This window comes from Sapajus apella, unplaced genomic scaffold (genome assembly GCF_009761245.1).
Source record: "Sapajus apella isolate SASKATOON/1434 unplaced genomic scaffold, GSC_monkey_1.0 scaffold11, whole genome shotgun sequence".
Classification (NCBI taxonomy): Eukaryota; Metazoa; Chordata; class Mammalia; order Primates; family Cebidae; genus Sapajus; species Sapajus apella.
This window is the reverse complement of record NW_022436951.1, coordinates 20,324,612-20,350,549: the sequence shown is the minus strand read 5'-3', so window position 1 is coordinate 20,350,549 and position 25,938 is coordinate 20,324,612. Positions and strand designations below refer to the sequence as shown.

Genomic DNA, 25,938 nt, shown 5'->3' with positions numbered 1-25,938 from the left:
TTTGTTAAGTCTCTCCTTTCTTCCATTACAAGCATAAGTCTCTATTAATCTAAATCAAGCATTCATAACCCTTATATATATAGCAACAGAAGCTCCAGGATCTTACCATGTATCGTTAAGGCCTAAAACTAAATATAATTGAACCCATCCAATAATTTTGAAATGAAAAGCTATTATAGCTGGAAGAATTTTTTTAAAGTAGACTTTTGAAAATTTTAAATAAGACAAACAGTGACTGCCAACCTAACAAATTTGACCTTTATAAAGATATGTTAAAAGGTTTATTTTACACAAAGTTCACTTAAAAGGAAATCATTCTTCAGCAGCAAGGTAAGATCTGATTTCTTTGCTTAACATGCATCGCACTGAATCTTTATGGCTGTATTAGAATATGCAACTCCCCATGCCAAGATTTAATTAAAGTTTAAATATTTGAAGGGCTGGTGATAATGTTGCTTCTAATAAAAAATTTACCTGTCTTGGGATCAATGGAGAAATAAGGTTGTCCCTGAAGAATGCTGTAAACGACTCTGGCACTGTTTCCATAGGTCGGGTCATCTGCATCTGTGGCTTTGACCTGGAGTACATATGCGCCTGGAAAATAAGACAAAATCACTTTGGCGTTTTTGTTTTACCATGTTCAAAGTCATGTCCCCTTTCTATCTGCTGGACTTGATTTTCCTTTGGAATTTCGCCTGTGTCAAGTATGCCATGAGTACATGATGTCACTGAGGATAGTTTAACCATTATAACCAAAACGTTGGGCAAGGATATAACTGTTAGTGTAAATGACGACTTTAAATATTTATTTTTAAAGCAGTGTCCATTTTCAGTAGCTAGATCATCGAACTGAAAGTCATCATGACACCTTTATTGATTGGCACGTCAAAGAAAGCATGGATACCACTTATATTAGCTCATCTGCTTACTATTGATGTTTTAATTTTATAATTAGTATATCGATAAAGAGGCTAAAAGGTTTAGGGTGTACAGAACATTAGAGGCTGTTAAGTAATTTGCAATTGCAATTTAAAAATTAACAGCTACCTACTAGCATTAGGAAGCCTTTAATTAGAAAAGGAATATTTGAGAAATTGAGAAACCATAAATAATTACAAAATAGCTACAGGAGCACTTCTTTGCCTCAAGATTGAATTAACCTAAAGATTCAGTGACATAGGAAAACACTACAAACAATCTGAATGATCTGCAGCGTTCCTATATATATATATATATATATATATATATATATATTGACATGGGTATATTGTTTTCTTTGCTAAAAGAAGTTGAAAGGAGGTTTTCTCTGTATTTTCCTTATCTGTTCATAAGCACATTAAAATCAGTCTCTAAAAAAGTTTAGAGTATCTCTTCCTAATGCCCTGCTCATTATTACTATTCTGAGTTCAGAACAAAGTGAAATCCAAGGTACCCAAATTGTAGCAAACACAATAGACAAATGTACCCACACGTACACATGTATATCCAAAGTTACACAGTGAGTAAAACTCCCTTAATCTGTTGTAGGCGTTCAAAGTAACTGTTCTGTTTGGGGAAAATAGGATTGTTCCCTTTCATTCAATTACTCATTCAGCTTTTTCTCTAAGAGTACAAATTTGGAACAAACCATATCTTCATAAATGACTATAGAAGCTAAAGAAATGAATTATTTTTTCACTTCTACCATTTCTTTCTTTCTTTCTCTTTCTTTCCTTCCTTCCTTCCTTTTCTTTTCTTTTCTTTTTCTTTTTTTTTTTTTTTGAGACAGAGTCTTGCTCTGTCACCCAGTCTAGAGTGCAGTGGCGTGATCTCGGCTCCCTACAACCTCTGCCTACTGGATTCACGTGATTCTACTGCCTCAGCCTCTGGAGTAGCTGGGATTACAGGCACGCAGCACTGCACCTGGCTAATTTTTGTATTTTTAGTAGAGACGGAGTTTCACCATCTTGGCCAGGCTGGCCTCGAACTCCTAACCTCGTGATCCCTCACCTCGGCCTCCCAAAGTACTAGGATTACTGGTGTGAGCCACTGCAACCAGCCTACCATTTTCTTTTAATAAAATGTTAGGGTTGTGACTAGAGTGAGAAATAATAACTTTCTGTAGATATTCAATGCCAAGACTTAACAGATGAAAAATATATAACAGCAGCCTTTTCCAGGAAAAGAAACTTTTAGATGGAACTTTTAGAGGGAATGTAGGAAAACGTTATTAAGCAGTCAGGAGTGAAGGCTAATATTATCCGTCATCATCATCAACATTATTACTCTCATTAATCATAATCTGACCAATGTTTATTTCTTTTTCTTATTTTATTTATTTATTTATTTTTCTTGAGACAGAGTCTCCCTCTTTCGCCAGGCACCAGGCTGGAGTGCAGTGGCACGATCTTGGCTTATTGCAACCTCCGCCTCCCAGCTTCAAGCAGTTCTCCTGCCTCCGCCTCCCAAGTAGCTGGGACTACCCGCCACCACGCCCAGCTAATTTTTGTATTTTAGTAGAGACAGGATTTCACTATATTGGCCAGGATGGTCTCGATCTCTTGATCTCGTGATCCGCCCACCTCTGTCTCCTAAAGTGCTGGGATTACAGGAATGAGCCACTGTGCCTGGCCCAATGTTTATTTCTATGTAACATTGGGTACCTGTATTAAAGATTCAGTAAAACTACCTTTCTTTAATGCTATAGGAATAAACAGTTTATTAAGAGTATAGTCCTCTGGTATCAACAGTATTTTTTCTCAGATTCTTCATCTGGATGTCTGCTATCCCTCCACTATGGATGTGTTATATAGGCAAGTCTACAAATATTCACTACTGCCCTAATTCTAGACAAAAATATTGCAGTTGAAAAACTATAAGTTGTCCTACACATTGGATACATTTAAAGAAAACAAAAGTATTATAATTAGTTACAAATAGGAAATAAAAATATTTGAGAAATAAGAAATACTTAGCGACAACATTTATAAAATTTGACAAGCCGATACCATATTGCAATGTACAGTGGGGAAAACAAAGATGAACACATATCTTCACTTTTACACTTTTTGTTTTTTTGTTTTGTTTTTACATTTTGTTTACATGAACCTCTGCTATGCCGAACAAATATTTTCTTCCAATAGTTGTATTAAATTATTTATGTGGCCGGGCATGGTGGCCTACACTTGTAATCCCAGCACTTTGGGAGGCCAAGGTGGGCGGATCATTAGGTCAGGAGATGGAGACCATCCTGGCCAACATGGTGAAACCCCATCTCTGCTAAAAATACAAAAATTAGCTGGGTGTGGTGACACGAGCCTGTAATCCTAGCTACTGGGGAGGGTGAAGCATGAGAATCGCTTGAATCCAGGAGGTGGAGGTTGCAGTGAGCCAAGATCGTGCCACTGCACTCCAGCCTGGCGACAGAGGGAGACTCCGTCTCAAAACAACAATAAAAAAATTACTTATGTTAAATAATTTTTATAGCTCAAATAAAGGAGTGAATTAGAAAATGCTTCACTGATGCATCAAGGCTGCAAATATTTTTTTCATATAATCCCAGTTTCTGCTACTTTAAAGGATCACTGGATAGCAAGAATAACCACATTCCTATTATATTTCTTCAGCTTTATCTATAGAATTAAAAATGATTGTACACTGAATTACAGTATAGGTTAATCCCTCTTTAATGAAAGAGCAGACTCCAAAGTCAATCCTTCAAAAGTTCTTGAGGATTGCCTCTCTGGGTGTTTACAAGAATGCAATTAAACACCGCTATACCAGCTTATTTTGTCAGCTGCTTAATGACTGTCACCAAACTCATGCAAAAGTCACAGATTTCATACTCTTTCCATTAAGAAGTCTCAATCAATTTCGTGGAGCATGAAAATCTCCAAGGACTACCTTTTTCCGTGCTTGGATAGCACACCAGCTGTTCCTGATGCTATTGAACACTAAATACCCAGGAGGAAAGAGCAGGAGGTTCTGGTTGGGGCATGTTTAATGTGCCACAAGCAAATAATATGGTCAATGATTTGCCCAGAATCTGAAGTAGTCTTGTATGTAGCAGTCAGCCTGAAATTTATTCTCTTAACACTCAAATCCAGGGGGTGACAGTATCACCACTGTAAATGGTGAAATGCAGAGAGAGAATGTAGCTCACAGAGAAAACACTCTTGTGTAAGTGGTCAGAGCCAGAGAGCAGAATTTGCAATGGAGAGTATCAAGTCACTTCAAGTTCCCAACACTGTTTTGATCAGTAATAGATAAGTGTATTTTTAGTAACAGTTAAAGCTAGCACTAAAAGTTATTTTTTTAGTAATAGCTAAATTCTATATCTTGAACAGTCACTCAAAGGGAATAAATATTTATAAAACAATGATAAAGCAAAGAACAGAAAAACTGACCATTGAATATGACGGAAGTCTGATGACTAGGTGTCAGGAGATGCCCACTTGATACAAACTGCAACTAAATAAGTGATCACTAACATTTAAATGACTATGAGTTAGAGATCATATGAGACCTGATTTGGATGTTGTATTGGTCAGCTCAGGCTGTAATAACAAAACACCACAGGCTGAGTGTTTTAAACAACAGAAATCTATGTTCTCACAGTTTTGGACACAAAAAGTTTAAGATTAAAAAGCAGAAAAAATGGGTTTCTGATGAGACCTCTCTTCCTGGCTTCTCACTGTGTTCTTCCATGCCCTTTCCTCTGTGCTCACATAGAGAAAAAGAGACAGAGACAGACAGAGAGAGGGAGAGGAACAGGGAGAGGGAGAAGGGAGGGGGAGGGGGTGAGGGAGACGGAGAAGGAGAGAGAGGGAGAGGAAAAGAGGGAGAGAGGGAGAGGAAGGGGGGAGGTGGGGGGGAGGGGGCGGGGGATAGGGAGATGGGGACGGAGAAGGGAAAGGGAGGAGGAAGAGGAAGGGGGGAGGGGGGAGGCGGGAGGGGGGAGGTTGGGGGAGGGGGAGGAGCTCTCTACTGTGCCTTCCCTTTTTTTTTAATAAGCCCACCAGTTTTATTGGATTAGGACTCACCCTTATGACTTCATTTAACCTTAATTACCTCCTGAAAAGGTCTGTCTCCAAATACAGGCACATTCATGGTTAGGGAACCTACATATAATTTGTGGAGGATTCAAGTCAGTTCATAACATATCATTTTAGTACACAGATATGTATATGTGAAACTATATGTAGAAATTAACAATTTAGTAAAGCATTATGTATTTCTATGTTGTAAAATTATAGTCATAACATACTATGATGTCATTATTTTGCAAGCAAAGGTTCATACCATAATAAAATTCTGATAAATAAACTCAGTAAAGAGGGAAACATTACCTAGAAGAATTAATTTAAATTAAAGTCAATGTTCTTTTGTCCAATTTATGTTGAAAACACTAATATAAAGCAGTGTTTCACTTTTTAGATTCAGTTTTAAGAATTCATACATATAATATCTTGTCTAGTCAGACAATACATTTACACATACACAAATGCACAAAATGGTTTAATAGTTTCTAATTACTCCTCTCAAATTAATGGGTATATGAAGTGCCAGGCACACTGTCCAAGGTGCCAGGGAAACAGCGTGAATAAAATTGAGAGGTCAAGTCCTGAAATCTAATGTCCTATCTAGAGGGGAATGGGAGGAGAAACAGATTCAAGGTGAGAGATTTTCATATGGTAATCAGGAAAAGCAATTTTGTAAAATCTCATTTATGTAGAGACCTGAATAATTTTTTCACTTTCTTTTTTCACCCAATCTATTTATTTTGTAATTGACAATATTGTATATATTGCTTGTGTAGAGCATGTTTTGAAATATGTATACATTGTGGAATGACTAAATGGAGCTAATTAACTTAAGCATTTCCTTACAAATGTATCAGTTTATGTAGTGAGAACACTTAAAATCTACTCTCTCAGCAATTTTCAAGAATACAATGCATTGCTATTAGCTGGCGTCACCATGTTGTGTGTTAGATGTTCAGAATTTCTTTATCCTCACTTTGGGAAGCCGAGGAATGCATATTCCAAGATCTGGAGATCAGGACCAGGCTGGCTAACACAGTGAAACCCCATTTGTATTAAAAATACAAAAAAAAATAGCCAGGTGTGGTGGTGTGTGCCTGTAATACCAGCTACTGGGGAAGCTGAGGCAGGAGAATCACTTAAACCTGGGTTGAGGTTGCAGTAAGCCAAGATGGCACCACTGCACTCCAACCTGGGTGACAGAGCAAGACTCAGTCTCAAAAAAAAAAAAAAAATTATTTTTCCTAAGTGAAATTTTGTGTACTTTGAGGAACATCTCCGTAGTCTGCCTGCTCAGTTTCCCCTAACCACCTGTATTAGTATGTTCCCATACTGCTGTGAAGAAATACCTAAGGCTGGGTAGTTTATAAAGAAAAGAGGTTTAATTGACTCATAGTTCAGTATGGCTGGGAAGGCCTCAGGAAACTTACAATCAGGGTGGAAGGTGAAGGGGAAGAAATGAAACTTCTTCTTGGGCAGCAAGAAGGAGAAGTGCGGAGCAAAGGAAAAAAGCCCCTTATAAAACCATCACATCTCATGAAAATGCACTCACTATCACAAGAACAGCATGGGGAAACCACTCACATGATCTGATCACCTCCACCCGGTTCTGCCTTCGGTCCAATCAGTTCTCCAGAAGGCTGTGTATGCTCTGAATCAGTATTTAATATATGGTACTGTTTCTCCCACAGTCCAGGAATCAAAGGGTGGACGTGGTACCACTCACCATCACCCCTAGTGATCCAGTAGCAAAATTCTTGCTTCCTGTTTCTGCCACAATACATTCTGCAGGCCTAGAGGCCTTAGTTCCAGAGGGAAGAATGCTGACACCAGGAGATACAATAACAACTCCATTAAACTGGAAGTTGAGATTGCTACCTGGCCACTTTGGGTTCCTCCTAACTCTAAGTCAACAGGCTAAGAAGGGAGTTACAGTGTTGGCTGGGGTGATTCACTCACATTATCAAGATGAAATCAGTCTACTACTCCACAGTGGAGGTAAGGAAGAGCATGTGTGGAATACAGGAGATATCTTAGGGCATCTCTTAGTATTAACATGCCCTGTGAATAAGATCAACATGAAACTACAACCACCCAATCCAGGCAGATACAAATGGCCCAGACCCTTAATAAAGGTTTGGGTCACTCCACCAGGTAATAAGCCATGACCTGCTGAGATGCTTGCTTAAGAAAAAGGAAATACAGAATTACAAGTAGTAGAAGGTCGTCATCCATACCAGCTTCGACCATGTGACCGGTTGCAGAAACGAGGACTGCAATTGACATGAACACTTTTTCCGTAAGAATGTTTGTGCATGTTACACTTGTACTAAGAAGAGTATCTTCATTTTATTTCCTTTCTTTTTTCTTGATCATGTGACACAAGATTTATTGACTTCATATCAGCATTTAAGTGTTGTTAACTTTATGTAACAGCATTCAGGTTAAGGATTAATGTGCTTCAGGTTGTAGGAGGAATCGCTGTATTATGCTAGGCATAATTAGGACCTTATTATTGTCTTTATTTGGAGATTACGTGTAACTTCGGAGATGTTTATGAGTTCAAGTTAACAAGAGGTGGACTTGTGATCGTTAATATTGCGTGTCTACTTGATTGGATTGAAGGATGCAAAGTATTTTTGCTGGGTGTGTCTGTGAGGGTGTTGCCAAAGGAGATTAACATTTGGGTCAGTGGACAGGGAAAGATAGACCTACCCTCCATTTGGGTGGGCACCATCTAATCAGCTGCCAGTGTGGCTAGAATAAAGCAGGCAGAAGAAGGTGGAGGAAGCCAATTTGCTGAGTCTTCTGGCCTTAATCTTTCTCCTGTGCTAGATGCTTCCTGCCCCCAAATATCAGGCTCCAAGTTCTTCAGCTTTTGGACCCTGGGACATACACCACTGGTTTGTCAGGGGCTTTTGGGCCCGCACTGTCAGCTTCCTTACATTTAAGGTTTTGGGTCTTGAACTGGCTTCCTTGCTCTTCAGCTGGCAGGTGGCCTATTGTGGAACTTCACCTTGCCATCTTGTGAATCAATACTCCTTAATAAACTCCCTTTCATACATACATCAATCCTTTAGTTCTGTCCCTGTAGAGAACCCTGACTAATACACCACCATTCTACTCACTGCTCCTGTGAGTTTTAATTACATGCAGAGGCAGCTCTGGGTAAAAGAGGTCCTGGAAGTGTTGAGGGAAACTCAGGAAAATCAGAGCCACCTTCACTATGGATCAAAAATCAGATGGAGGTGGCAGAGAAAATGGTCATGTATGACTTTTTAAGCTACTGTTAGGACTACTGTAGGGTTCAACTACCCCTTCTATATTGACTTATCTTTATCTCATTATCTCTATCTATCTAGAATACTTACCCACTAACCTGTATTTCAATATTTATTGACATGAAAGAGAAATAACTATACATCCATTTTCTCCCAATACAAAATTGAACCTCACTATACTTGGACATAATTTATGCTTATTGTAGGATGCAATTGCATTAATTTAAAATTACTTGAAAGCTTAACTAAAATAAAATATATTGAGTGAGAATGCAACAAAGTGAGTAGTACTTTATAATTTGTAATGACTATTTTAGTTACATAGTATTTACATCTCTGATTAGAATTTTGTTGTTTTTCTGTGTAATTTCTTGAACCTTACTTTATTCATTAAATATATTGAACAGCCATTTTATAAAAGCACATAAAAATCTGTCTCACAATTTTTAACCAATTTTCTTTTAGCAGACACTTTGTTAAGAGGATTTTGTTTATTTTCTCTATTACAAACAATTCTGCTATCAGGGAATTCTTACCATTGCCATGGCTGGATCAAGAAGCATATGGATTCAACGTACTGTATTGTCAAGGTGACTACTAGAAATTGTATTTCTTTACATTCCTATCTACAAGATATATTTTTTATCATTCTCACCAGCCCATATCATTCCTATTTGCATTTTTTATTTTTGTGTGAACTTTAGCATCATATGGTTTTTGGTCATTTCTTGTGTATGTGTGTGTGTGTGTGTGTGTGTGTGTGTGTGTGTGTGTGTCTGTACAAGCCACAGTCTTCCTTAACCCTTTTTTAATGTATTATATCTGTGTCTATCTACTGCAAAGGTTAATTTACAAACTTATTTTTATTTGGTTTCATTTTTATGTGGTTACTTTAAGTGGTTTTCTTTTGTGTAAACGTGTTCATAACTATGTGTGCATGTGTGGTATGTATATCTTAAAAACTATTATCCTTTGGTTGTGTTTGGTAAAATTATGTGGTTTTTATTGTTTATTCTTCCGAATTTCTATACAATGAGTATATGGGTCCTGGAGCCCAGACCAGGCAAGCCAGCTTAATTTCAGCATATAACTATACAGAAGGCTTGCTTCTGCTCTTTGATGTGTCATGTAATAATCATCCTTTATTTATTTGATTTAATTAAGACTAACAATATCAAGGCTTGGGTTAAATTTTAAGAATTACCTGGTGCAATGTTTCCATATTACAATCCAATACTTGAAGGCCAGTGATGTTAAAATCATTCTTATTGGTACTTAAAGACACTCTCACACAAAATGGTAGCAAGGTAAGCGTGCCCCACTAACTCACAATTTCAATGAAAGTAGCCAATTGTATGTTAACTCATTCATGTCTTCTTTCAATCAATTTTGTTAATTCATTCATGTCTTCTCTCAATCAATAAGTATTTGCTTGTATATACCATGCACCAGATGCTACTTTTTTTTTTTGAGACCAAGTTTCGCTCTTATTACCCAGGCTGGAGTGCAATGGCACGATTTCGGCTCACCGCAACCTCCAGCTCCTGGGTTCAAGCAATTCTCCTACCTCAGCCTCCCGAGTAGCTGGGACTACAGGCCGTGCCACCATGCCCAGCTAATTTTTGTATTTTTAGTAGAGACGGGGTTTCACCATGTTGACCAGGATGGTCTCGATCTCTTGACCTCATGATCCACCCTCCTCAGCCTCCCAAAGTGCTGGGATTATAGACATGAGCCACTGCGCCTGGCCTGCTACTTTCAATGTACGATAAAAAACCAATATGTTACGTAATTATTTATTTTGTAAAATGCTACTTGTAGCCAGACAGTTTTGTATTCTACGTATCAGTTACATTGGGAGCATTAAATAAACTTGCTAGGAAGACATAGAAAATAGATACATATAAGTGGATTATATTTAATGTATGGTCTCTAGAAAATATTTTTTAAATTTTCCAGATGTATAGGAATATTCCAGTAATTGCATATGTTCTTGCTTTTTATCACTCTGCCATTGTCTTAACAGGTTGGGGTCCTCACCTTCTCACAATCGGAAAGCTGAAATGCATCCTGTCTGCTTTCTCCTTGAATCTCTTTAATATAGGAATATTAGATTCTTTGAGCTAACACACAAGATTGACCCTATTACTTTCATTGATTACAAAAATAAAATGGAAATAAACAACAAAACAAAAACAAATAAACCTCTAATGGGTTTCTATCCCTATTTAAAAAAAATCATCTAAACTCACTGACATGCTCTGAATAGCATGACATGAATAGATCTCAAATATGCCTTGCAGATTAGATTACAACTGTGCTCCCAGAGACCCCATGCTGTGACTACTTATACTTATTTACTGCTTATGATGAGGCTCTTTCATGCCTCTGTGCTCTTGAACAGGCAATTCTGCTACCTGAAGGACATTTGCCTCACCATTGACATCCAGGTCTATGACACTTGTGTGAGCACTTTCATTTTTTATTTCAAGCAGAGGCAATTTCTTCACTGCTCTATAATCCCATCACACTAGAATATTTTGAGTTTTTAAAACCCAGTACATGTTTTTCTTACTGTAGTAAAACAATTTTACACCAACAGCGCTATTATATTTATCTTTATACACCCAGGACCTGGTCTGTCATTAAGTCCGAAATAAATGTTTATTGATTATTTATAGTACCCACATAAACCTTTACACAGAAGAGACAGAAATACAATACACACAATTCTATAAATGGGTGACCTGGTAGCTGGTTATGATCTTTAGAATCATTTTCAATACTAAATTGGGGGTTTAGCTGATATTGAGTTTTCTAATGTAACTCACTATTTCTACTTTAGAGAGTACAATCAAAAGTAAGCAGAATTACTTCTTTACAAAATTACATAGGCAAGAAGACTTAGCCAATTTATGGAATGCAAGCCAGAGGAGAGCTAATGTAAATTTCTTTGAAGAATAACATTTCTCAAAACTGATGCATATGACAAAAAAGAGATAGATTTCGTGTAGCAAATCAGTTTATTTTTGTTTTTGCCTTGACTTTATACATTGCATTATGATCTAAAGATAAAATAGAATTAGGAAAATTATATTTTATAATTCTTATTTCAGAATCCTAAATATACTAAAGTTGCTTTTCAAATAAAAATGAAAAAGAAAATTGAAATTTATTTTCAAATGAAACGATTGCACATTTTATTATATAAAAAAGGCATTATGCAGCAGAGAAATGTAAAACAGAATATATCTGCATGTGTGTGTGTGTGTGTGCATGTCAAGATGCTATGAACGAATGGAATATTATAAGACATTGAAACAAGGGTGTTCTAGTTAATTTTAAGTGTCAACTTGATTCAATTGAGGAATACCTAGAGATTTGGTAAAGCATTACTCCTGGATGTGTCTGCGAGGGTTTTTGTCAGAGAAGATTGGATGTGAGTCAGTGGATTGGATGAGGAAGATCCACCCTTAGTGTGGACAGGTACAATCCAATCAGTTGGAAGTCCAGATAGAAGAACAACAACAAAAAGATGGAAGAAAAGCTATATTCTCTTTTGCACATATGTTCTCTCTTGTCTTCTACCTTCTCCCATGGAATAATGAAGCAAGAAGGCCCTTACTGGATGCAGCTCCTCAATCTTGGACTTCCCATCCTCCAGAACTATAGGTCAAACAAATTTCTCTTCATGATAAATTTCCTTGTCTTTGGTATTCTGTTATTGCTGCACAAAACAGACTAATTGGTCAGAAAAATTGATGCCAAGTAGAGCTGTTGGCATCAATTTTATCAATAACAAATATCCAAAAATGTGAAAGTTACTTTGAGACTGGGTAATGGATGGAGACTGGAAGAATTTAGAGGAGCAAGCTAGAAAAATTCTAGATCACCATGAAGACAGTAAGGGAAATTCTGGTGAGGGCTCAGAAGCAAAGAAATGTAGGTTGAGTCTGAAACTTCTAAGATATTTTTTAAGTGATTGTAATTGGAATGTTCATAGAAATATGAACAGCAAAAGCTGTTCTTATGCAGTATCAAAGGGAAGTTAAGAACAAGGTATTAGAAACCGGAATAAAGGTAACCCTTGTCATACAGTTGCAAATAATGTGGCAGAATTATGTTCATGTCCTAAGACTTTGTGGAAAGTAGAATTTAAAAGCAATGACCTAAGATATTCAGCAGAAGAAATATCTAAGCACCACAGCATTTAGGATGCTACATGGCTTCTTTAAGCCATCTGAAGCAAAATGAGAAAGGAGGGAATGATTTAAAGACAGAGCTTAAAAGGAAGACAGAAAGCAAAATTTTTGAGTATGTTTAGACTGACCATGTAAAGAATAAAAAATGTGTTTATGAGATTAACCTAAGGTTGTGGCCAAGCTCCCCTTTGCTAAAGAGCTTACCAGAGACAGAAGGGGGCCAGGTGATATTCATCAAAACATTGAATGAATGAAAGACTCAGAAGGCATTTCAGGGCACTCCCAGACTTCCTGTGCCATCACAAGCCTGGAGCTCTAGGAGGATAGGATTGTTTCCAGGGATAGACCCAGAGTGCCTCCCTCCCGCACAGAGTCACTGCCCAAGACTATCTAAGGACTCTGTTGCCCACATTCCAGCATGGTGCTTTTCAGCCACCCCAGTAATGGCTCAAGTGGGCCCAGGGGTGCTTTGATCCACCACTCTGGCAGGTATAAGCTGTAAACCTTGGCTGTAGGGTATTGATTATGGAGGCATGCAGAGTGAGTGAAGTAAGACCATGGTGGACTTCACCTAGAGTTAAAAGAATGTCACAGAAATCCTGGGGTCCTAGTCACATACTTGTCACAGGGGCAAACTCACCACAGACAGCCCCAACTATAACTCTGCAAGGATAATGCCATGTGATATGGTTTGGTTGTGTCCCCACCCAAATCTCATCTTGAATTATAGCTCCCATGATTCCTTCATGTTGTGGAAGAGACACAGTGGGAGATAATTGAATCATGGGGATGGTTTCCTCACACTGTCCTTGCAGTAGTAAGTTTCATGAGATCTGATGGTTTTATGAAGGGAAACCTCTTTCACTTTGTTTGCACTCTTGTCTGCTGCTTGTGAGATGTGCCTTTCACCTTCCTCCATGACTGTGAGGCCTCCCCAGCCATGTAGAACTATGAGTCCATTACATCTCTTTCTTTTATAAATTCTCCAGTCTCCAGTATGTCTTTATCAGCAGTGTGAAAAAAGATTAATACAGTAAATTGGTACCAGTAGAGTGGGGCTCTGCAGTAAAGATACCTGAAAATGTTGAAGTGACTTTGGAACTGGGTAACGGACAGTAACTGGAACAGTTTGGAGGGCTCAGAAGAAGATAGGAAAATGCAGGACAGTTGGAACTTCCTAGAGATTTGTTGAATGGCTTTAACCAAAATGCTGTTAATGATATGGACAATGAAACCCAGGCTGGGGTGGTATCATATGGAGATGTGGAACTTGTTGGGAACTGGAGCAAAAATGGCTCTTATTATGTTTTAATTAAGAGATTGGCAGTATTTTCCCCCTGACTTAGAGATTTGTGGAATTTTGAACTTGAGAGAGATAATTTAGGCTACCTGGTAGAAGAAATTTCTAACCAGTAAAGCACTCAAGATGTGACTTGGGTGCTGTAAAACGCATTCAGTTCTATAAGGGAAGCAGAGCGTAAAAGTTTGAAAACTTTGTAGCCTGACAATCCAATAGAAAAGAAAATATCATTTTCAGAGGAGAAATTCAAGCTGGCTGCAGAAATTTGCATAATCAATGAGAAGCTGAATAATAATCACAAAGGCAATGAAAAAAATGTCTCCAGGGCATGTCAGAGACCTTTGTGGCAGCCCCTCCCATCACAGACCTGGAGGTCTAGAAAGAAAAGAATGGTTTTGTGTGCCTGGCCCAGGGTGTCTCTGCTATGTGCAGTCTAGGGACTTGGTGCCCTGCATCCCAGCCACTAAAAAGGGACAAGGTACAGCTCTCAGCCATGGCTTCAGAGGCTCCAAGCCTCAAGCCTTGGCAGCATCCACATGGTGTTGAACCTGCGGGTTCACAGAAGTCAAGAATTGAGGTATGGGAACCTAGATTTCAGATGTGTGGAAACACCTGCATGTCTAGGCAGAAGTTTACTGCATGGGTGGGGCACTCATGGAGAACCTCTGCTAGGGCAGTATGGAAAAGAAATGTGGGGTGGGTGGCCCCACACAGAGTCCCCACTGGTGCACTGCCTAGTGGAGCTGTGAAAAAAGGGCCACTGTCCTCCAGAGCCCAGAATGGCAGATGCACAGTCAGATTGCACCGTATGCCTGGAAAAACCCCAGACACTCAATGCCAGCCCATGAAAGCAGCCAGGAGGGAGGCTGTACCCTACCAAGCAACAGGGCAGGGCTCCTCAATACCATGGGACTCACTTCTTGCATCGGTGTGACTGGTTGTGAGACAAAGTCAAAGATCATTTTTGAGCTTTAAGATTTGACTGCCCTGCTGGATTTTGAACTTGCATGGGGCCTGTAGCCCCTTTGTTTTGGCCAATTTCTCCAATTTGAAATGGCTGTATTTACCCAATACCAGTATTCCTCTTGTATCTAGGAAGCAACTAATTTGCTTTTGATTTTACAGGCTCATAGGCAGAAGGGACTTGCCTTGTCTCAGATGATACTTTGGACTGTGGACTTTTGAATTAATGGTGAAATGAGTTAAGATGTTGGGGGATTGTTGGGAAGGCATGACTGGTTTTGAAATGTGAGGACATAATATTTGAAGAGTGAAATGATGTGGTTTGGCTGTGTCCCCACCCAAATCTCATCTTGAATTGTAGCTCCCATAATTTCCTTGTGTTGTGGGAGGGACTCAGTGGGAGATAATTGAATCATGGGGGCGGTTTCCTCCATACTGTTCTCATGGTAGTGAATAAGTCTCACAAGATCTGATGATTTTATAAGAGGAAATCCCTTTCACTTGGTTCACACTGTTCTCTTGTCTGCCGCCATGGAAGACATGTTTTTCACCTTCTGCCATGATTGTGAGGCCTTCCCAGGCATATGGAACTGTGAGTCCAACTAAACCTCTTTCTTTCGTAAATTGTCCAGTCTCCAGTATGCCTTTATCAGAAGTGTAAAAACAGACTAACACACCATGACAGAGAGTCCCCAACCAGGCAATGCCTAGTGAGTAGGGCTGCTAGAGAGTAGGGTGGCTCTCAAGACACCGAATTGTAGGGCCATCAGCGTGCAACTCCAAACTGGGAAAGCTATAGGCACAAGACTCCAGCCCTTAAGATGTGCTGGGGGTACCAAGTCCAGTAAAGTAATAGAGGTGGAGCTGCCTGAGGCCTTCGGGGTCCAACCCCCACCCCCATGGAGATATTATTCTCCAGCTTTAAGACTTAATGTTTTCCCTGTTGGCCTTTGGACTTACTTGAGAATAGTTACCACTTTCTTCTTGGCTAACTCTCCCTTGTAGCATAGGAATGTCCATCTTATGCCCATCCCATTATTGTATTTAGGGGGACAAGCAACTTGTTAATTCATGGGCTCACAGCTAAAGAGGAATTTGCCTCAGAATGCATCATGGTTTGAATCTCATCCATATCTGATTTATATGGAATTTGAACTTTTGAGTTAATGTTAGAACACATTAAGACTTTGGGGACTATTGGGATAGAATTAACGTACTTGATTGTGAAAAGGCTATTAATTTTTAGGGCCAGGGTGGATTATCGGCACCACTCACTATTACCCTTGGTGACCCACTAACAAATTTTTGCTCTTGTTCCTGCAACTTTATGCGCTGCTGGCTTAAAGGTCTTAGCTCCAGAGAAAGGAATGGTTCCACCAGGACACACAACAGCGATTCCATTAAACTCAAAGCTGAGAATGCCACCAGGATACTTTGGGCTCCTCATGCATCTAAATCAACAGTCTAAGACGGGAGTTATATTCTTGGCTGGGGTGATCTCTCCAGACTAGTGAGGTGAATTGGACTACAACTCCACAACAGAGGTAAGGTAGAATGTGTCTAGAATACAGACAATCCCTTAAGTTGGCTCTATTAGTATCATACTCTGTGATTAAGGTCAATGGGAAGTTATAATAATTCAGTCTAGGTAGGATTATGAATGGCCCAGAGCCTTTGTGTAAAGAACCATCACCAGCTGACATTCTTGTGGAAGGCAAAGGGAATACAGAATGGGAAGTGGAAGAAGATGTTAATAAATTCGAGCTATGAGCACATGATTTTTGTAGAAATGAGGACTAGTTATCATAAGTATTTTTTTCTATATTTTGCTTATGTGTATATACACAGATATTAAGAAAATACATTTTTTCTTTATGTTTTATTCTTCCATCATCTAATAGAAGATATATTGACTTTATGTTAGTCTTTAAGTATTATTAATTTAAATCATAGCATTAAAGTTATGGGACATTAGGCAAAAGGTAAACATCACTCAAAGACTTTAACTCCTCTTCAGGGGAAGGAATTAATATATTTTCTACTGTAAGTAGGATAGTTGTATCATACTGGGGAAATTATTACCTTGTAATTGTCTTTATTTAGAGAGTAAGTATGCCTTAAGAAAATGCATATAGGTGCCAAGTTGATAAGGGTTGGACTTGTGATGGTTAATTTTAGGTGTCAACTTGACTGAATTAAGGAATACCTAATGGTATGGTTTTGCTATGTGTCCCCACCCAAATCTCATCTTCAGTTGTATTTTCGTAATTCCCATGTGTTGTGGGAGGAACCTGGTGGGAGAAAACTGAATCATGGGGCCAGTTTCTCCAATACTGTTCTTGTGGTGGTAAATAAGTCTCATGAGATCTGATGGTTTATTTTATCAAGAGTTTCTGCTTTTGTGTCTTCCTCATTCTCTCTTCACCTGCTGTCATCCATGTAAGAGGGGACTTTCTCTTCTTTGACTGTGAGACTGTGAGACTCCCCCAGCCACATGAAACTGTAAGTTCAATTAAACCTCCTTCTTTTGTAAACTGCCCAGTTTAGGGTATGTCTTTATCAGCAGCGTGAAAATGGACTAATACCCCTAGAGAACTGGGAAAGCACCACTTCTGTGTGTGTCTACGAGAGTGTTTCCAGAGGAGATTTGCACGTAAGTCCATCCTCAGTGAGGGCAGGGACCATCCAATTAGTGGGGGGCCTGGATACAACTAAAATGGCAGAAAAAAAGTGATTTTCTCTTTCTCACATGTGCCCATTCTTGCTTTTTCATCTTCCACCACAGGATAACACAGCAAGATAGCTTTTTTCAGATGTAGCCATTCAATCTTGGACTTTTCAGCCTCCAGAACTGCCAGCCAAGTGGATTTCTATACATGATAAATTACCCAGTCTTGGGTATTTTGCTTTAACAGTACAAAATGGACTATAACAATGAGGTCCATTTTGTTCTGTGGGATCTCTTTCTGGTTTGCTCCTTAGATTTATAAATCGCTTCTCCATCCTCTTTATATTCAGCCAGGGCAGCATATAAGGTATTTTACAAGAATTAGTGTGATTTTGTTTTTGACAGTGTCTTCCTCTGTCACCCAGGCTGGATGGAGTACAGGGGTATGATCACAGCCTACTGCAGCCCCAATCTGGTGAGCTCGAATAATTCTGTCACCTCAGCCTCCCAAGTAGCTGGGACTATAGGCATATGGTACCACATCCAGCTAATTTTTGTATTTTCAGTAGAGACAGAACTTTGTCATGTTGCTCTGGCTGGTTTCAAACTCCTGGGCTCAAGCAATCTACCCACCTCGACCTTCCAAAGTGCTGGGATTATAGGCATAAGCCACAATTCCCAGCCACAAAAATGATTAACACCACCAATTCTTCAACTCTCATCAGAGAGTTTAATTTAATTGCTTTTCAGCGTGACAGGTAACAGGATTAAAAAAAAAAAAATTCAGAAGATGAATCTGGAAAACCCAGGGCTAAGAATTGTCCTAGAAGAGCTCATCAATTAGGAGAGGCTGAATAGCTTGACATTGTGATTATAATCTTTGTCTCTGTGGCCTAATTTTGAATCCCATGTTAACCGTTAAGCAATTGTGTGGTCTCAAGGCAAATTTATCTTTGCTTTAGTTCCCTTATTTGCAGAAAAGGTGAAAAAAACACAGCATCAATTTTCTAGTGGTATTAAATGTGTTAATATTTACATATAAAGATATTATAATAGAATTGGCCAGGTAGTACTGCTCTTCTAGGGTATGTAAATTAAAACATATACCTAAATACTCACTTTCTGTTCTCCTGAAGCACACATAGGGTAATGACTTCCCAAAGTGTGACACTTGCGTGATTCTTATCCTCAACTCTCACCCCTGAATATCCAGATACTGATCTCGAATTTATCTTCCTTGTATTAGATAAAGGAGATTGTGAATATATATTTAAAGTATATTAAAATGCCAGCAAGCAGATTATAATGATATTGGATCACTTTGTTAGAGACCCAAGGGAAAATAATTATACATTGGTTAAGTCTTCATGAAATAATGAGAATCTTAAAGATGGACTAGAAAAGACATGTCATAAAAATCCCCCAGAGTAGAATTGATGCCTCCTTGTGCTGTACTTCTAAGATCAGAGGATTCAATTTGGTTTTCTCTGCCTAAAATCCCAACCTTGCTCAGTGTGGCCCAGGGTAGCCTCAGCACATCTAATGCTGTGACAGCAACTTAAGATTTGGTATTCAGTCCAAGGCTCCAAAAGCACTCTAAGGTTATAAAACCTTCCTCTTAGATCTGTCCTAAATAGTTTAGACTATACATATTTACACCTTGTGATTCAAACCTACTTTGATGGATAAGTGAATCCATTTTTATGAGCACTTTATCTCTCAGCTATGTGCCAAGAATTCTATAGTACCATGAATATCAATACGAATGCTAATGCCTGCGTCCAGTGACACACATTGAACTCCAACTTACAGTGATGCCTTCTTTATGCCGCATGTCATTTGAAATTATTTTCCCAGATGCTGTTAGGAAATTCCATAGAAATAATGATGAAATGTCTGAGTGTGGAATATATTCACTCAGTGGTTCCCAGCGACAATTCAGCAAGCTTTGTACTTTTTTCTGTGTAGCATCATACTATTATAGGGTAACGAAATCATTTTTTATTCAAATATATTTGGCCAAGGTGCTCAGGACCAGTTACTGTGACTAATTAGAGTTTAATGCGCACCCTACATACCTAACATTATTTGTTTTGATGCTTCTGCCATGCTAAGGGTAAGATCTCTCTCTCTCCCTCTCTCTCTCTATTTATCTATCACCTTCCTATTCATTTATCTGCATCTATCTGTCTATGTAGTTTCAAGTAAAAGAAAAAAAAGCATATATATGTATTATGTGTATGCGTATATAGTATATGTGTGTGTATGAACTAGAAGTCAGAAGTACTAAATCCTAAAATCAACACTGTAATTAAGTAGATATATGATCTTGTGCAAGTTATTTCAATTCTGTAATGATAATGTAATTTTAGTGGACAGTGTGATAAACTTCCAAAAATTAATCCCACCTAATCCTATGAACTGTTCATATTTTATTAATATGTCACCGTCCCCATTATACCTCCATGTACATTAGAAGTTGAATCCCATGGAGGCAATTGGCTTAGGTCTAAAACAACAAATCCAAATTCTGCCCCCTTTTTTTCTGGCTAATAATGATTGTTTAAGAAGTATAAATGTAACCTATTTAAAGCCAATAAAATCAGAAGGAACAAATACTGTGAGCTTCTAGAAAATTCTCTTTGTATCCCCTTTGGGCACTGGTGTGCAGATACCTGGAATTGCTATTACCATTTCAACACCTCAGTGGGCAATTGATAAGATTGTCACACACCAGAGGCCACAAAATTTGGATTCATGGGGAGAAAATAAAAGACAAGTCTCAACTAAACCTGTCAGAAGTTCATCCTCCAAGCATTTTGATAATTCGAGACTATCAGTCCTCTTTTTGTGCCATTTTATAAAAATTTTATTTCATTTTACTCTAAGTTCTGGGGTATATGTGCAGGATGTGCAGGTTTGTTACATAGGTAAACGTGTGCCATGGTGCTTTGCTGCAACTAGCAGCCCATCACCTAGGTATTAAGCCCAACATACATCAGCTATTTTTCCTGATGCTCTCCCTCCCCCACCCTTCTCAGCAGGCCCCAGTATGTGTTTTTCACCTCCCTGTGTTCTCACTGTTCAGCTCCTACTTGTAAGCGACAACATGCGGTATTTGGTTTTCAGTTTCTACATGATTTTGCTGAGGACAATGGCTTCCAGCTTCACCCATGCCCCTGCAAAGAACATGATCTTATTCCCTTTAAGGCTATATAGTATAGCCTTAAAGTGTATATGTGTATTTTCTTTATCCAGTCTATCATTGTTGGGCATTTGGGTTGATTCCATGTCTTTGCTATAGTGAATAGTGTTGCAATGAACATTTTCATACATGTATCTCTATAATAGAATGATTTACATTCCTTTGGGTATATACCCAGTAATGGGATTGCTGGGTCAGAATCTACAAGGAATGTAAGCAAATTTACAAGAAAAAAACAAACAATTCCATTAAAAAGTGGCCAAAACATAAACAGACACTTCTCAAAAGGAGACATTTGTGGGGCCAACAAACATGTGAAGGAACATCACTGATCATCAGACAAATGCAAATGGAAACCACAATGAGATAGCATCTCACACCAGTCAGAACGGCAATTATTAAAAAAATCAAGAAACAACAGATGCTGTCGAGGATGCAGAGAAATAGGAGTGCTTTTACACTGTTGATAAGAATGTAAATTAGTTGAACCATTGTGGAAGACAATGTGGAAATTCCTTAAAGATATTTTGTGCTATTTTATATTTTGAGTTGCATTAGAATTTTCTGTTATTTTCAAATTAACAAGATTTTGTCGAGTCACTTAAAGACTCTAAACCTCTGTTACTTCAAATATAAAATGGGAGTATAAAGAGTAGGGATCTCATGGAATTTATTTATGCATTAATTCATGTGAAAATGCATGTCAATTTCTCAGCATAATAACTGGCACTTAGTGAACCCTCACCAAAACGATCATTTAAATTCTTCAACTTTGTAATGAATGGGGAAAGTCCCCTACTTTTAATAATTTGTTATACAGTTTAAAATTGAATCATATCTGAACTCTTCCCAAAATGAAGATTAATCTTTTGGTTACAGGGTTTTGCATAACCATTGCTCTGTCCAAAACTTTCAAAGCAGTGCCAATTACTCTATGTAGTCTAAACTTCGAGATTAATATCCATCTGCTTCTTTTCATTGTAAAATTTAACCACTCAGCTTCTGCAAACCTCTCCTCTAGGGAATTTCTTTTGCCCTCTGTCCAACAAAAGTGAGAGCTCTGTCACTTAATTTTTGGGTAACAATTTTGAGCCTCTTATCTAAGAATTGCAAATTTATAACTGAATTTCATAAACACGTTAGCAAAGATTAAATTTAGCAGTACACGTAAATTACATCTTCTGGCTTCTTCGTCTAGTGCTGGCTCCCAAGTTGCTTTCCAAGATCCATTCTACTTCTAGAAGAACCGGACACCAACTCCACTCATTGTCACACTTTTGTAGAACGCTTCCTTCAGCAATTTGCCTTAATTGAAATCTTGCTTTCCCCTCAGCCTCCTACTATAATTGGAGCACTCTGGACTTGAACTGCATTCCTTCAGCTTATCAATACTGCTTCTGATTAACTGATCTTTTCTGCTAAGAGAGAATGGTGTTTCTTATGTTTACCTTTCTTCCTTGTGGGCATTTTGTTGTTGTTGTTGTTGAGACAGAGTCTCACTGTCAGCAGGCTGGGGTGCAGTGGCACAATCTTGGCTCACTGCCACCTCTGCCTCCCAGATTCAAGAGATTCCTCTGCCTCAGCCTCCTGAGTAGCTGGGACTATAGGCGCACAGCACCACACCCAGCAAATTTTTGCATTTTTAGTAGAAATGGGTTTCACCATGTTAACCAGGATGCTCTTGATCTCTTGACTTCGTGATCCACCTGGCTTGGCCTCCCAAAGTGGTGGGATTACACGCGTGAGCCACCGCACTGGCCCGTTGTGGGCATTTTAATGGTTGAGTTAAATCTCTTCAAGTTGTCTCCTTTTCTGGTTTCTTCAACATCATTTACTCTTGGCTCTCCCTCTGTGTCTCTGATAACTACTTAATATTCTTTACAGACTCCCTTTTCTCTCCCTGCTTGTGTACCCTGATTTTGTCTCTCACTCTACATGCTTAACTCTATAGTCTTGTTCATATCAGCCCCTATATGCCAGTGACTAGATCCTGTCCATCGTTTGTATTTTCCAGTTGCTTAAATAGCAAAACTTCCTCTTAACTAGACCAAGATAGATCTTGAGGACATTTGAAAACTTCTGTTTAGCACTTAACTGTTTACATCTGGTGTAGCCCCTTTCATTGACTAAACAGTGCTACAATGTTTTCCTTATGCATTCCACCACTACTTTTATTGGAAATGTTTACTATTTCTCACCTAGGTTATAGTGTTGTAATATTTAATAGTCCAAATGTTGCTTGTCTTAACCTACCACCTAGCTGGTTGCTCCAGCCACATTTGTCTCTCAAAAATGTCAGCTTGATTTTGGCCGCAGCACTATCTCCAATGCTCTTCACAAATGGGTGTCTCTACATTTCCAGGCTTATCTTTGTCTCTTCCCTGTCTACTTCTGCTGCTTCAATATAATATAGTTCCCTAAGATTCAGGGCTACTTCACATTCTGCCCTTTACACACGCTGTAGCTAAAATCAGAAATGTTTTTTGTTGGCAGAAGCAGCAAAGGAGAAAGGACTTACAGAGTGCCTACGTAAATGGGTTATGAGTAACATATAAACTGGAACAACAAACTGGAAGGCCACAGGAGGCCTCTGAGGAGGAAGGCCTCCCCATGCCTCATGTTCCGGTGCAGGGTGACCTCGGCTCTGTTACCATAAACATTGTGTTCAAGGACGTAAAACCCTTTTATAGCGCTATAATGTAGCCAGGCTTGTAGGCTTCTTGTAAGGCCTGAGTTCCACCAACTGCACATAGATAATAGACTAAAGATAACCACATGTTCTTGTTTCGTGAAACTCCCAAATCGCCACTGTTATTAATCTTTAGAATGACACACCAGTTCCAGCTCACTGATTCAGTTCTGGCTCACTGATTCACTCCACCATCATGTCACCCTCTCCTCACCATCACTCCACCCCTACCCTATAGATCAAAGTGATTGTAACCAATAAATAGTGTGAATGATCAGTGTTCAGGACCTTCACTCTCTTCTTCAGTAATAAGTGATGGCCCCTCGTCCCACTTTTTCTCTTAATCTGTCTTTTTCTCATTCCTTTGTCGCCACCAAACTTGGGGTACCCATGGGTGATGTGGGGGCTGGTTCCCTATAAATTCTGGTGCCAAACATGTGGGGCTCATGAATCCCTACATTCTGGCACCCAATGTGGGACAAATTCCTACATTCTTTTCAGAACACATGCAGTGACTCACACCTGTAATCCAAGCATTTTGGGAGGCCTAAGAGGGTGGATCATTTGTAGACTAACAGTTCCAGACCAGCCTGGCCAACATGGCAAAACATCACCTCTACTAAAAATACAAACATTAGTCAGGCATAGTGGCATGTGCCTGTAGTCCCAGCTACTTGGGAGACTGAGGCAGGAGAATTGCTTGAATTCAGGAGGCAAAGATTGCAGTGAGCCTAGATTATTGTACCACTGCACTCCAGCCTGGGTGATGGAGTGTGATTCTGTCTCAAGAAAAAAGAAAAGTGTTCCTTTTTACTCCGGTAAACTTCATTCCATTTTAAAGACTGGCCTCAATAGCTCCAATTCTAGAGACTCATTTCCATATGCTTAGTGCCTTGTTTCTTATTTATGGAATCTCAGAACCTACTATGGAGCTTGGTATATAATAGGTACTTAATACCTGTCTATTGTTTAAGTTAATAAAGGAACAAATGAGTCTGGCTAAGAAAATACTTTTGATCATCTGATGTTAGAAGTTTTTAATCAAGCTTCTGGATCTCTTAATTCAGCCACAAGGCTCAATGTCAATAGTTACAATATCAATATTCCATCAATAGTTATGACAGTGATGATGCTGTTTTGCTGTCTGTTACAGAAATCAAAAGAGCAACTTCAAATGAAAAATGTCTTGAGAACTTTTAAGAGCAGTGACAAAAGAGGGCAGTAAACTAATTACTAGCATTTTGGCAATCCTGACACCTCAAGCCCTGCTAAGTCTACAGAAGTGTGTACAATTCTCCTTTCCATTGCCAGATAGAGCATGAGCTTTCATAAAAGAAAGGACTGCATTGATACCCATTAGAAAAATGGATATCATGTGTGGAAAATCCATTAAAATAAAGCCTAGAACTTATTATAGCAGTTCGCATTATCTGAAAGCAAGTCACCTTGAATATTGATTATTTCATAAACTCAAAGGCATGATGATGCCATATGACTTTGCAATACTTGCAAAAGTGCTCATGAATCCAGATGAGTAATGATAGAAATAGTGTCGGTCTACAAAGGAGTAATAACTGTACACATTATATTGTTTAAATATTCTTAGCTAATAGAGAAAAGTTTATTATTTGTGTATGAGATTCTGATTTAACCTTAAGGTTTTGTTTCTTTTGTGATTCCATGGTTAAATGCTGCAGTAATTTAGGATGGGATTTGGGTTAGTCATTGTTACATAAAAGATTTGGAAACTGGGAGCAGTGGCTCAAGCCTGTAATCCCAGCACTTTGGGAGGCTGAGGCGGGTGGATCACGAGGTCAAGAGATCGAGATCATCCTGGTCAACATGGTGAAACCCTGTCTCTACTAAAAATACAAAACATTAGCTGGGCATGGTGGCGCATGCCTGTAATCCCAGCTACTCAGGAGGTTGAGGCGGGAGAATTGCCTGAACCCAGGAGGCGGAGGTTCCGGTGAGCCGAGATCGCGCCATTGCACTCCAGCCTGGGTAACAAGAGCGAAACTCTGTCTCAAAAAAAAAAAAAAAAAGATTTGGAAACCTACTTGTTTTGCAAGATTTGTTGTAATGCAATTACTCCAAGCAGAAGTTTACTGGAGACAAATGAAAATTGAACTTTATTATATTATGTATGCATTCTGATCCAAATTCTCCCAATACATTATTAATGAGATCACTTTCTTCATCTATAAAATGGGAGGTTTGAAAAATACCACCAGTCATGGTAGCCCACACCTGTAATCCCAGAAGTTTGGGAGGCTGACAGGTGGATAATTTGTGCTCAGGAGTTGCAGACCAGCTAGGGTAACATGTCAAAACCCAGTCTCTACCAAAAATACAAAAAAAAAAAAAAAAAAAAAAAAAATTAGCCAGGCGTTGTGGCAAGCCTGTGGTGTCAGCTACCTGGGAAGCTGAGATGGGAGGGTCACTAAGAGAGGCAGAGGTTGCAGTGCTGAGATCCTGCCACTGCACTCCAGTTTCTAGAATACAGCTTGGATGACAGAGTAAGACCCTGTCAAAAGGAAAAGAAGAAAGGAAGAAAGGAATGAAGGAAGAAAGAAAAAGAAAGAAAGAAAGAAAGAAAGAAAGAAAGA

At 38.9% G+C, this 25,938-nt stretch overlaps 1 protein-coding gene across 3 annotated transcripts in view; it reads right to left on the bottom strand.

Annotated features, from left to right (window-relative positions):
* CDH12 (cadherin 12) overlaps nucleotides 1–25,938 on the bottom strand; it is a 1,125,215-nt gene that overhangs the window by 107,469 nt on the left and 991,808 nt on the right. For all 3 annotated transcript variants that reach the window (XM_032278814.1, XM_032278815.1, XM_032278816.1), the window contains one exon: nucleotides 475–594. In XM_032278814.1, the coding sequence (XP_032134705.1) occupies nucleotides 475–594 (120 nt within the window). The remainder of the gene's footprint in view (nucleotides 1–474; nucleotides 595–25,938) is intronic.